The 13,353-nt window shown below is 49.9% G+C and overlaps 1 protein-coding gene across 1 annotated transcript in view; it reads left to right on the top strand.

Moving 5' to 3' along the window:
* The first annotated feature begins 4,431 nt into the window (after positions 1–4,431).
* Positions 4,432–13,353, top strand: part of Mapkapk3 (mitogen-activated protein kinase-activated protein kinase 3) — a 29,343-nt gene continuing 20,421 nt past the window's right edge. Inside the window, exon 1 of the mRNA XM_013028245.1 lies at positions 4,432–4,690. Coding sequence (XP_012883699.1) covers positions 4,463–4,690 — 228 coding nt within the window. The 5' untranslated portion in view covers positions 4,432–4,462. The remainder of the gene's footprint in view (positions 4,691–13,353) is intronic.

Here is a 13,353-nt window from a genome sequence, read left to right as displayed (position 1 = left end):
ATTCCTCAGCACCACATAAGCAGAAAAAGCCAGAAGTGGCACTGTGGCTCAAGTGGTAGAGTGCTAACAGTGAGAAAAAGAATCTCAGAGACAGTGCTCAACCCCAAATACAAGCCCAGGACTCTCTGACCCCTCCCTTTACACACACACACACACACACACACACACACACACTAATATGCATCACAGCCTTCCTCAATATCTGGTTGATTTGGGTATCTGGTTGATTTGGGTCTCTCTCTTGCTACCATGGACAACATGAAATAGATGCTGCCGTCCCCTACCCCCAACTCAGACTCTTGATCCTTTGGTCACAATAAGCTATTTCAAAGGTGTAACTATCTGTATCTATGGAATGCGACTATTGGGATGTATGGCAGAGTTTGCTACCAAGAAACTACCCCACCCAGGCTCACAGCTCATGCTATATACTAGGATTACAGGCATGAACCACACAGCTGATTATATACATGGATTTTTGGTTACTGGAGATGGAGAGTTGCTAACTTTTAGTCCTGGGTTGCCTCAAAGTGAGACTCTCAATCTTTACCTTCCCAGTAGCTGTGATTGTGTGAATCCCTCACTCCCAGCTAACTAGTTCCATCTTTAAGAAAGAAGACAACTGGCCAGCACTGGTGGCTCACACTTGTAATCCTAGCAGCTCAGAAGGCTGAGCTCTGAGGATCACGATTTAAAGCCAGTCCCTGAGACTCTGATGTCCCATAAACCACACGAAAACCAAAAGTGGCGCTGCAGCTCAAATAGTAGAGCGCTCGCCTTGAGCTGAAGAACTGAGGGACAGCTCCCAGGCCCAGAGTGCAAGCCCCACAACCAAGAAAGAAAGAAAAAAAGAAAAGGAAGAAAGAGAAAGAAAGACAGAAAGAAAGGAAGGAAGGAAGGAAGGAAGGAAGGAAGGAAGGAAGGAAGGAAGGAAGGAAGGAAGGAAGGAAAGAGAGAAAGAAAAGACAACTGGGAAAAATTGGGAGAGGGGTGACTTTGTCTAAAAAGAAGTGTATTCTTAACCTAATTTATAACTGTAACCCCTTTGTACATCACCTTTATAATAACAAAAAAATTTAAAGAATGGGGCCGGGATAGTGGCTCAGTGGTAGAGTGCTTGCCTCACGTGCATGAAGCCCTCGGTTCGATTCCTCAGCACCACATCAGCAGAAAAAGCCAGAAGTGGTGCTGTGGCTCCAGTGATAGAGCGCTCACCTTGAGCTGAAGAGCTGAGGGACAGCGCCCAGGCCCAGAGTTCAAGCCCCATCACTGACAAAAAAAAATAAAACAATATAAAAAGTGTACCAGGCTCCATCCAGTTGTTGCCAGAGGCCAGCTTCTTTCCCAGTCTCCATCCAAACTCTGAGATCTTGGATCTGATTCTCAGGTGAGACTAAGTGACATTGATCCTGGGTTCAGCTGGGTATAAACGTTGTGCATATACCTGTATGTGTTGCATGTAGGTCTTTCCATGCAAATGCATGCCCAGGTATGTCGTGTGTGTGTGTGTGTGTGTGTGCATGAGTGTGTGTTCATGTAGATACATGTGGGATGACAGGAAGGAACACAAGAGGAACCCCTCTTTCAGCTGGGCTGTGAGATTGTGGAATGGAATAGGGGCTCTATCCTGCTAGTTGCTAACTTTAAGCATGTCGCTTAGCCTCTCTGAGCCTGGGTGTGTCAGAAGTAAGCCTTCTCTCTCTTGGTCTTGGTGATGTCATGGGTACCCTAGTCTGGGCTGTGTATTGAAGTGTTGGGTATGGTCAGCTGAAGCTATTGTCTGGAGAACTTTGTGCCACTGAATGTAACTAGCTTAAAGGTTGTCTGAAAGAAACAAAGATTGTCCCAAATCCCTCTCAACATCCACATACAAGGGGTACCCACCAATAATTGTAGCATCTTTTTACTACTTGCAGAGGTAGCCTGTCAAGTTGCAGTCAGGAGGGCACCAATTTCCTGTCCTCCAGAAAAGACTGGACCTGCAGCCCCAGGTATCCAGGTGGGGACTGAGGCTTCAGATTGTAGAGAAAGCCTAAACTAAGTAAATATGGCTTAAAAGAGAGCCTTTGGGTGTGACTATAAAGTTGAAGGGCCTGTAGTTCGTGGGCATTGCCTGTAGATGGCAGAAGAGCCCTACATAGAACTGCCACAAGTTTCTTTGTTTTGTTTTGGTTGGTCTTGGGGCTTGGACTCTGGGCCAGAGAGCACTGTCCCTGAGCTCTTTTGCTCTACCACTTTGAGCCACAGCACCACTTCCAATAAATTGGAGATGAGAGTCTCAGGGGCTTTCCTGCCTGGGCTGACTTTTGAACCGTGATCCCTCTTGAGTTAGGTAGGATTACAGGTGTATGATACCATTGCCTAGCTCACTCTTTTATCTCAAAAGAGAGAGCCACTCACCGGCTTGGGTCCCTCTGCTTTTGGGTAGGAGATGAAGATATGCTGGGAGTAGCACATTCTTGCTGGAGTAGTCAGTCATAGTCACATTTGCCATGGCTTTTCACAAACTTCCTCTCTGATTACCTCAGTGTCTTCTGTAAAGTGGTGGATGGTTGGGAGAACTGTCTCAAATATATGTAAGGTAGCTGGGCACCGGTGGCTCATGCTGGTAATCCGAGTTACTCAGGAGGCTGAGATCTGAGGATCATGGTTCAAAGCCAGCCCAGGTAAGGAAAGTCGTGAGATTCTCATGTCCAATTAACCACCAGAAAATGGGAAGTGGTGCTGTGGCTCAAGTGGTAGAGCCCTTGCCTTGAGTTGAAAAGCTCAGGGACAGCGACCAAGACCAGAGTTCAAGTCCCACAATTGAAATATATTAGGCTAAGATGGGTTTGGAATGAAGTAAACATTAAACATGGAAACTACCAAACTATTAGAGAAAATGGCACTGGATCAGGGGAAGCAGATAATGTATTGTGATTATGTTTTTAAAGCGAGATCTCATTGTATGGAGGTTGTCCTGGAATTTGCTATCCACCGCCTCAACAGTCCTGGGATTTCAGACTTGTACCACCACAACCATTGGAGACTTTAAAAAACACAGTATGAGTCTGGTGCCTGTGGCTCATGCCTGTCATTCCAGCTACTCTGGAGACTGAGATCTGAGGATCACGGTTAGGAGCCAGCCCTGGCAGGAAAGTCCATACAATTTTTTTTGGTTGTTGTTGTTCTTATTTTCCATATGATTATTTCCAGTGAAACTCCAAAAAGCCAGACTTGGAGCGTTGGTAGCGCAGTAGTCTTGAGGAAAAAAAAAAATAAAAGCCCAAGGACAGCATCCAGGCCCTAAATTCAATCAAGCCCCAAGACTGGCACAACACAACCAACAACACCCGCCCCCCCGCCCTACACACAACATCAAAAGCCCAAACCATAGGAGAAAAATTGTCTGTTATGACCAAGGAGGGGGAAAAAATTAAAAAATAAAGATTTCTGACTTAGGAACACTGGATACCAAAGGGAAGGGAAGACGCACGCAGAATGTTGGCACTAGTAAGGCTCAAATGAAGCAACACCGCTATATGCCACTTCCTTTTGTACACTTGCACAATTTAAGGACTGAGTTATTTTTGGGGTGGGGTGGGGTGGGGTGGGGTGGTTGGTTATCCACCACCAGGGAAGTCCTAAGTTTACCAAGCCATACTAGAGGTCTGTCTGACAGCAGGCAGAGACTTACTACTTAAGGGTTCAACAGAAACGAGCTGTCTTAGGTCCGGGATCCGGGGTAGGATTCCCGGTGATGTAGGAAGGGTCCAGGGCTGGCTCTACCCAAGGCGCCAGGAAGGTTCCCGCCCCCTTTTACGAGAAGCCACGCCCCTGGCTAAACCACGCCCCCTTTGCTTTGCCTCCTAGCGCGGGGGCGGGGCATGAGTCCAGCTCGCGTCTTGAGTGGCTCGGGCCTGGGCCGGGCTTGGCCCTTGAAGGTCTGACGGTGCGGGCGGGGCGGGGAGCAGGAGGAGGAGGTGTCGGAGTCACGTGGGCCGCGGGGCGGGCGCGACTCCGGGGCCGGGTGCGCCCCCTCGGCTGCCGGCGCCGGCGCTCGGACGCGACCCCCCCCCCAACCCCCCGTCATTCCCGCCAGGTGCGCTCCCGTCAGGTAACGCGCGGCGGGCCTCAGCCCGCGCTCGGGATCGGGGTGTGTGTGTGGGGGGGGGGGACCGGGTCCCCTGCTCCTGGTTGCTCGCGACACGTGTCCGGAGTGGGACCCCCCCCCACTCGGGTGGGACCCCCCTCCCACTCCGCCCGAGTCGGGGGGGGGCGGGGTATGTGGGGAAACTCTTGAGTGAGAAGTTCTCGTTCTTTGCTCTTCCCCCCCCTCACCCCGACTCTCCCCGCTTCCCACCCTTACCCCCCCTCTTCCTTCCCCCCCCCCCAGCAGGTTCCCCTGGACGTGCCAGGCCCCAAGGTGGGGGGGCGGCCCCCCCACTTCGAGCACCCGGCGTAAGGGGGTGGGGTAGGGGCCATGGATGGTGAGGCCGAGCCGGAGCAGGGGACCCCAGCACCCCCACCGCCGGCTGCCCACGGGGGACCCGCCTCCGGCCACGCTCCGACCCTCGGAGGGCGGCGAGAACCCAAGAAGTACGCGGTGACCGACGACTACCAGTTGTCCAAGCAGGTGCTGGGCCTGGGTGTGAACGGCAAAGTGCTGGAATGTTTCCACCGGCTCACTGGGCAGAAGTGTGCCCTCAAGGTTAGTGACCCCCCCCCTCTCCCCACAGCCCCACACCCCTCTTTCTCTCTTGAGGCCCGGGGTGACCTGGAAGCGTCCAGGGCCCCTGCTCAAGTTTCTATACTCAGCATCTTGTCTCATCGACCTCCTTCTACTCCCCTGGAAGGTCACACTCACGATCTTCCCTGTTTTTTTACACGTGGGGAAACTGAGGCTTCGCCTCACCTCAGCTACCTGGGTCCCAGGATCAGAATGGGGTGAGCTCGTGTACCCGGAAGGAGGGAGGGTGTGACTGCATGTTCTTGGTTCTGGCTGGGCCTGCAGGGGTTCACACAGCTTGGCTGTCTCCCATAAGAAGCTCCTGTCTTTGAGAGGGATCTGAACTTCTTTCTGCCAGAGACTGAGCACCCCCTTCCCCCCATACATATCCCAAAGCTTTAGTTGGGGGGTCACCTGGCTCACTAAATCTAGATTGGGTGTCTTGGAGTGGCTAATTTTAAGGCTTAAAGTTGTGGTTCAGGACACACCCCATACCCAGAATCCTTTGAATGTGTAGTCACCGGGAACTTGATTTCATTTTTAGCTCCTGCTAGTGATACCTGCATGGGTGTAGTTTGTTAGTACAATAGGTCTTCCTGTTTTACAAGTTGTGATTGTGGGCCTGGGAGTAGAGTCCCAAAGATGTGTCTTAAATCTCTTCCCCGAGTTTGCCAGCTCTGGGACCTTGAACAATACCTTGGACTCCTTCCTTTCTTTTTTCTTTCTTTCTTTCTTCCTTCGTTTGTTTGTTTCTTTCTTTCCTCCTCCACCTCCTCCTCCTCCCCCACCTCCTCCTTCTTCTTCTTCTTATTTTGTTTTGTTTTTGCCAGTCCTGGGGCTTCTGAATTCAGGGCTTGGGCACTGTCTTTGAGCTTCTTTTGCCCAAGGCTAGCACTCTACCACTTGAACCACAGTTCCACTTCCAGGTTTTTCTGTGGATGTAGTACTGAAGAATCAAATCCAGGGCTGCATGCATGGGAGGCAAGCACTCTACCATTAAGCCACCTTCCCAAGCCCATATCTTGAACTCTTGAAACAAAGTTCTTACTTTTGTTCAGAGAGAAAGAACAAGGGTTGATGTGAACTTCAAATGAGACAAAGCTATGGGGTGGGGGTAGGTGTGAAGAAATCTATGGGACTTAATTAGGCCACAGGACCTACACATTTCTGAATAAGGACAGGTGTGAGTGAACATGCACTAGCTCAGCCTAGGTAAAGGTCACAGGCTCTGGGCCTTTCTGCCTCCCCCACGCCATACCTCAGATTACCAGGCTGGCCTGTCTTTATGGCCTGCACCTTTTCAGACTATCTCTACTCCTCTTTTCTCTATGCCCATCCTCTGGCCCTCTTGCCCAGGATGGGAGATAGTGCTTAGCAGGAAGCCTGGAAGTCATGAAACACATAAAACAGGAAGAATGTGGTCACTGTCTTTCTAGTTATTGCTATTCAGTGTTGGTCTAAAGGAGCTAGGCCTCTTCCCCTTCCCCTCAGCCCCTAACCACCTGCCTGCTCCATCTTGGCTTTGCCCACAGCAAAGTGTCTTTGACCAGGTCCTTTTACTGCCTTTGCAATCCTTCTGCTCTTCTAGCTATCCTAAGCACTCGTTACTGTCCTGTTAGAAGGACCTGAAGTGCTGGCCACCTCCAGAGAACACATGGCGGGGGCATGCTGTCCTCCTGCTCCTGCTAACCTCTTGCATGTGCCTCTTTTCCAGGCCTCTTGGTTAATTGGCACCCTTTAGTTTCCTTTACCTCTATCTAGCCAAAGCCTGCAGATTTATCACCCATCCATTCCCCTGACCAGCACTTGAAAACTTAGTGGAACCTAGGATGAGTCACATTGTTTGATAGGGAGAGAGATGTTGTAGTGGGGGGGGAGGGATGGGGGGAGGGAGGTCATCATTTCTTTCCTTCCTGACTTTTTTTTTTTTGTCTTCTCCACTTGTAATTATTGGCCTGCTGGAAGATAGAAGTGACTATGGTACTTAGTGCCTTGAAATAAAAGTAGTAGAAGGTTCTGAAGAACCTCTATTAATGCAGAACTATATATATATGGGAGGAAAGTGAGTCTTCTTCCTGTCCTTGCTTCTGGATTGGCAGGAGTAGGATGTTTGTCCCTCTAGTTATCACTGCCTGTTGGAAGCCCTGGTACCTCTTCTTCTACTTCTCAGCATCAGGTCCTAGTGATGCAGGCCTTTTTTTTTTTGGCCAGTCCTGGAGCTTGAACTCAGAGCCTGAGCACTGTACCTGAGCTTCTTTGGCTCCAGGTTAACATTCTTACCACTTGAGCCACAGCACCCTTCCAGCTTTTCTGTGTATGTGGTACTGAGGAATCGAACCCAGGGCTTCATGCATGGTAGACGAGCACTCTACCACTAAGCCACCTTCCCAGCCCCGTAACTTAGGACTTCTTATCAATGCTAGAGCTATCTTACCAAGGACAGTTTCCTTCCCCATGGTAACATATAGCTAAGGTGTGCCAGGCTACTTTGCATACTGTCTGTAGGATTAAAATAACTTCCAGAACCACAATGTCAAAGACAGTACAGTTTCCCTGACAGGTGGGAAATGAAGCCCTGGAGATCAGATCTCACGTGAGACCACACAGAGCTGTGGAGCACACGCACACTTTGAACCTCTAAATGTGGCATTCAAGGCTAGTGCGCTCCAGTCTGGCCCTCTTGCCTTTCCTTCCCCTAGGTGAAATCTCTTCCATCCCCTATACTGGAGAATCCGGTCCCATCTGTCAAGATTCCTTGCCAGCTTTTCCCAGGAAGCTTTCAAGAGTCTAGAATCTGTGCCACTGGAGGCAATAGAATCTTCTTTGACCCCTATAGCTGTAATACTCACTTTTGACTCAAAGCTCCCTTATAGCTGTAGCACCTGGGATTATACCTGACTTAGCATTGGGATTACAACTAGTGGCTCATAAATGCTTATTAAAAAATAACCTGACTAAGCCAGGCACCGGTGGCTCACGACTATAATCCTGGCTGATACTCAGGAGGCTGACATCTGAGAATCATAGTTCGAAGGCAGCCTTGGCAGGAAAGTCCATAAGACTCATGTCCTATAAACTACAACAACAACAACAACAAAGCCAGAAGTAGAGCTGTGACTTAAGTGGTAGAGCACTAGCCTTGAGCACAAAAGCTCAAAGATAGCACCCAGGTCCTAATTTCAAGCCCCAGGACTGGCACCAAAGTATAAAATTAAATTTCATTCATTTATTTTTTTTTTTTTTTGGTCAGTTGTGGGGCTTGAATTCTGGGCCTGGGAGCTGTCCCTTAGCTCTTCAACTCAGGGTGAGCGCTCTGCTGCTTGAGTCAGTGCCACTTCCAGTTTTCTAGTGGTTTATTGTAGTAAGAGTCTCCTGGAGTTTCCTGCCTGGGCTGGCTTTGAACCGTGATCCTCAGATCTCAGCCTCTGGAGTAGCTAGGATTACAGGTGTGAGCCACCGGCGCCCGGCTATAAAGTTAAATTAAAAAAAAACAACAACACAGACTTGGCCCCTTGGAAAGAAAGAGGGAGAGAAAGAGAGAGAGAGAGATTCCTTCTTGGTGGTGTACCATAATCACGATCCACCTACTTTAGGCTTTCTGTCATTATTGAGATCACAGTTGCTTGCTTACACACCACTGTTCCCAGCTAATGGCTGAGAAAGGTTCTCTTCTACTTCTCTTCCCAAGTAGCTAGCATCACAGATATAAGCCAGTGGTACCTGACCAGGAATAGTATTTTTTTTCCCCTAGTTTCTCCAAGATATGTCATAGAGAAATAAGCCCCTGTCCTAAGGTTGGGACTTTGCTAATGAATCCAACAGCTTTGCTGACGCAGTCCCCCCTCCCCACACCCCGCCAGAGTCCATGGGGAAAGATATAAGGAGAAAGGACATTCTCTGCCTTGAGGTCAGCAGCTGGGCCACACCTTAGTTAAGGATCTCTTCCTACCCAGAATGCTAGGAGAAAGGCAGAAAGGGAATCCATGTAGAGAGCCAGACACCGTGGACTCTGGATGCCCCACCCTCCATTGCACTCTGGGCGAGGCCGGCCTGTTGGGGCTGGTGTGACTGAGCTGGATTTGAGGCCCAGGTGCGGTTGCCCTACCCCCCCCTCCCCCCTGCATGGTCTCCAGACCGGTCAGATCAGCCTCTGTAGTAGAGCCACTTGGTACTAAGTCAACAAGTCCGGAGCTTGTGGAAGCCCTGGTATGCCTGGAAATGAAATAATGTCACTTCTCCTGAGCTTCTCCCAGACTTGAAGGAAAGATCTGAGAGCTTTGAGCCGCTATCATGGTAGCTTTCTGAATTGTGAGGAGTAAGCACTTTGCCTAATGAGTTTTCATGAGAGCATAAAACATCTTACGAAGAGTGAAAGTAGAATATAGGTGCTCGATTGTCCTAAGATTCTGTTTTTTGGTTTGGTTTGGTTTTTTTCTTTTTGGCAGCATTGGGGGTTGAAGCTAGGACATAGTGCTTACTAGGCAGGGACTCTACCACTTGTGCCAGTCCCCCAGCTTTTGTTCTGTGGCTGATGTTTTCTTCCCCCTCAGCCATGCCCCCAAGGAGGATTTAGTCCTTTTTTTTTTTTGTTTTTTGATCAGTCATGGAGCTTGAACTCAGGACATAGGCACTGTCTCTTCACTTTTTCACTCAAGGCTAACAGCTTCACTACTAGCTTCTTTTTGTTGGTTAATTGGAGATAAAGAGTCTCACAGACCTTTCTGCCTAGTCTGGTTTTGAACCACAACCCTCAGATCTCAGCTTCCTCAGTAGCTAAGATTATAGGTGTGAGCCACCAGCACCTGGCTTAGAATTTTTTTTTGGGGGGTGGTGGTGGTGGTCATGGTCATGGGGCTTGAACTCTGGGCCTGGGCACTATCCCTCAGCTCTTCAGGTCAAAGATAGTGCTCTAGCATTTGAGCCACAGCACCACTTCCGGTTTTCTGGTGGTTCATTGGAGATAAAACCTGCCCAGGCTGGTTTTAAACTGGGATCCTCAGATCTCCGCCTTCTGAGTAGCTAGGATTACTGGCCTGAGCCTCCGGTGCCCAGCATAGAGTAGGTAGGATTACAGGTGTGAGCCACCAGCGCCCGGTTTAGGATTAGGTCTTGGTAGCAGTTATCCACCCTGTATTTATGCCAACAGACACTCTTGGAGTTGGAGGCTCTTCTTTGAGTGCTCTAGATGCATTTTTGGATGGTACATTACTGTTGTCATAAGAACTTACATGGGTTCCCTCTATACCTAAGAGAGCCAGCCCTTTATGGAACAGAGGGACAGCATGGAGGGAGCTGCAGTTCCTGGGGTCCCCCTCCCCCAACGCTTTTGTCCCTTTGGAACTAAGTGGATTAGGATTTATGTGATTGTGATAGAAATCCTGCTGTGTGGGAACCTCAGAAGCTTTGCCTCAAGGAAACCATGAACTGCCAGAGGCCTTTTGAGCTCTACATCAACAGACATGTTGAGAATATTGATTTTATTTTTTTTTTCTTGGTGGTGGGTCTTGAACTCTGGCCCTGGGTGCTGTCCCTCTAGCTGTTTAGCTCAAGGTGAGCGCTCTACCACTTGAGCCACAGCACCACTTCCGGTTTTCTAATGGTTCATGGGAGATCAGAGTCTCATGGACTTTCCTGCCCTGGCTGGCTTTGAACCACGATCCTCAAATCTCAGCCTCCTGAGTAGCTAGGGTGATTTTATTTATTTGTTAATGTGGGTTGGTATTACAGTTGCCTTTGTTTTTCTTTGTCCTTGCTTTCTGTATGTACATGGCACTGTCTTTCTGTCTGTTTCTGCTTCCTCGTCTGTCTCATTTCTCCTTCCCTGCCTGTTTCTCCTGCGGTGGCTCAGTGTCTGCTTTCTCAGGACTCAGCACAGACTGTCTCAAGTGTTTCAGGCTGGGCTGGATGGGTTCCTTGCAACCCATCGCCAGAGGACAGGGCAAGGACGGGGAAGTGCTGAGGATTCCTTCCGGTCAGCCTGAAACTCCTTACCCTGCCTAGGGGAGGAAGGGGCGGGACAGGAACCACAAAAAGAAACTCTGCTATGCCCATGCCATTCCCTGGGCTCCCTTCTGCTGTCAGCCTGAACCAGGTGCGGGCAGCCTTGGCAGTCAAGAGAGTGGAGTCACAGACACTTGGGCTTGGGTTGTAACCCGAGGTGTCCCCTGTGGAGTGTGAGAAACTAACTTTAGCTGCCATCTCTGCTGTCAGGTCTCCTTTTATGGTTCAAAAGGCTGGGGCTATTACTTGGGACAACAGTGTGTGATTAGATACATTATGACCCCTAAGGCTCCCTGGCCATAATCGGGAAAGGAAGTGCCTGGATTGTGACCTAATCCAGAACATCAGAGCCCACAGAGGAGGTAGGAGGAATAGGACTCAAGATGTGTTCTTCCACGGGCTTGGAGTATGGCTTAGTGGTAGAGTTCTTGCTTAGCATGCATGAAGAAGCCCTGAGTTCGATTCCTCAGTACCACACACATAGAAAGAGCAGGAAGTGGCACTTTGGCTCAAGTGGTAGAGTGCTAACCTTGAGCTAAAGAACCTCAGGGAAAGAGTCTAGGCCCTGAGTTCAATCCTCAGGACTGGTCAAAAAAAAAAAAAAGTGTTTTTCCGGCTATGAGCCAGTGGCTCATGCTTATAATCCTAGCTACTTAGGAGTCTGAGGTTGGGTGATCACAGTTCGAAGTCAACCCAGGCAGGGAAATGTCCCACTACCTACCAAAAACGCTGGAAGTAGATCAAGCAGTAAAATGTTAGCTTTGAGCAAAAATAAACCTCAGGGAATTGCCTAGGCCCTGAGTTCAAACCCCAGGACACACACACACACACACACACACACACACACACACACACACACACACACACAGAGATATGCTTCCATGCTTCCATTTTCCACAGGGTAGACTGGAGTGTGAGCATCCCCTTCACTATCTGGGATGAGCCCCAAGACTCTAGATGACCTCCAATCCCCTTACCCAGTCAAGATCCAGGGTCTAAATGGCCCAGGCCAGCCAGGCGCAGGTGGCTCATGCTTGTCATCCTAGCTACTGAGGAGGCTGAGGTCTGAGGATCATAGTCAAAGCCAGCCTGGGCAGGAAAGTCCATGAGATTCTTAGCTCCGATAAACCACCAGAAAAACCGAGGTGGTGCAGTGGCTCAAGTGGTAGAGCGCTAGCCTTGAGCTGAAGAGCTGAGGGACAGCGCCCAGGCCCAGAGTTCAAGCCCCATGAGCAACAACAACAAAAAATGGCTCAGTCCTTGTCTTGCTGCATCTATTGTCTTGTTCCTAAGAGCTTAGCATCTACAGAAGATCCAGGACTTGTTTCATAAATGCTCCCCTGACACAGACAAGCCCCTTCTTAGGACCTAGCAGGTGCTCTGGGGGACTAAATGCAAACAGCGGGATCTAAGAATGAGTTTTCACTTCTCGCGAGAGATGCAGACAACAAGGTTCAGAAAGGCCCAGTAACTTACCCAGGGTCGAATAGTGGAGATGTGTCCAGGCCGGGGTGGGACCCAGGCCTGGCTGGCAGCCAATCTTGGCCCTCAGCCATCCATCCCTCTATTTTGCAAGCTCAGCTTGGACTAGGAATCACTGTCTACCCTTTTGTAAAAATGAAGGGCTGGGGTGGGGTGCTCTGCTTGGCAAGGGCTCCCTTCTGGCTTTGAAGACACTTTTGGTAGGCTGTGATCGTAAGACGTTATCAGGGAAGCAGGTTGAGGAGTCAGGGATCCCTTGTTTGCTTCTAGGGGCTGTTCTCAAGGTGTGGAGACTGGCCAGAACCCCCTTCCCCCATGACTGTCCTTGGCCACCCAGTGAGGGGTGTTGCCAGGGAAACAGTCAGCCGAGGTGACAGATGACCAGGTTTGTGGTTAGCTAGGGATAGAAACTCTGGGGCTATGACTCAGATTTGAGGACCCATATCTCTCTCTCTCTCTCTCTACCCCCCCTCTTTCTCCACAGCCTAGTGAAATGCTTGAGTCAGAGAGCATCCTTGCTCTCTGGAACACAAGTGAGTCACCACAGTCCATTCCCTTGACACACAAATTCCTCAGTGCTACCAGGCACCGGGTCCACAGCAGGCAACATCTCCCGCTTCTCTTCCACGTGGCTGTGGCTCTATAGCACAATACTCAGAGAAAAGGAAATTCCTCTAGAAGCTGGCTGAGTGTTGGGGCCTTGGGAACTGTCTGGTTGGATAAGAATAGAGGGAGAGCTGGATGCTGGTGGCTCATGCCTGTAATCCTGGCTACTCAGGAGGCAGAGATCTAAGGATCACGGTTCAAAGCCAGCCTGGGCAGGAAAGTCTGTGAGACTCTTATCTCCATTTCACTGCCAGAAAACTGGAAGTGGTGCTGTGGCTCAAGCGGTAGAATGCTCACCTTGAGCTGAAGAGCTGAGGGACAGCGCCCAGGCCCATAATTCAAGCCCCATGACTGACAAAAAAAGAAAAAAAAAATAGAGGGAGAGCCGGGTGCTGGTGGTTCACACCTGTAATTCCATCTACTCAGGAGCCTGAGATTTGGGGGTTGCAGTTCAAAGCCAACTGAGTATCTCCAATGAACCACCAGAAAAGTGGAAGTGGTGTTGTAGCCTTGATCTGAAAAGCTGAGGGACAGGGCCCAGGCCCAGAGTTCAAGCC

Source organism: Dipodomys ordii, unplaced genomic scaffold (assembly GCF_000151885.1).
Source record: "Dipodomys ordii isolate 6190 unplaced genomic scaffold, Dord_2.0 Scaffold107, whole genome shotgun sequence".
Classification (NCBI taxonomy): Eukaryota; Metazoa; Chordata; class Mammalia; order Rodentia; family Heteromyidae; genus Dipodomys; species Dipodomys ordii.
Note: the sequence above shows the minus strand (reverse complement) of the source record. Positions and strands in the feature narration are given on the sequence as shown.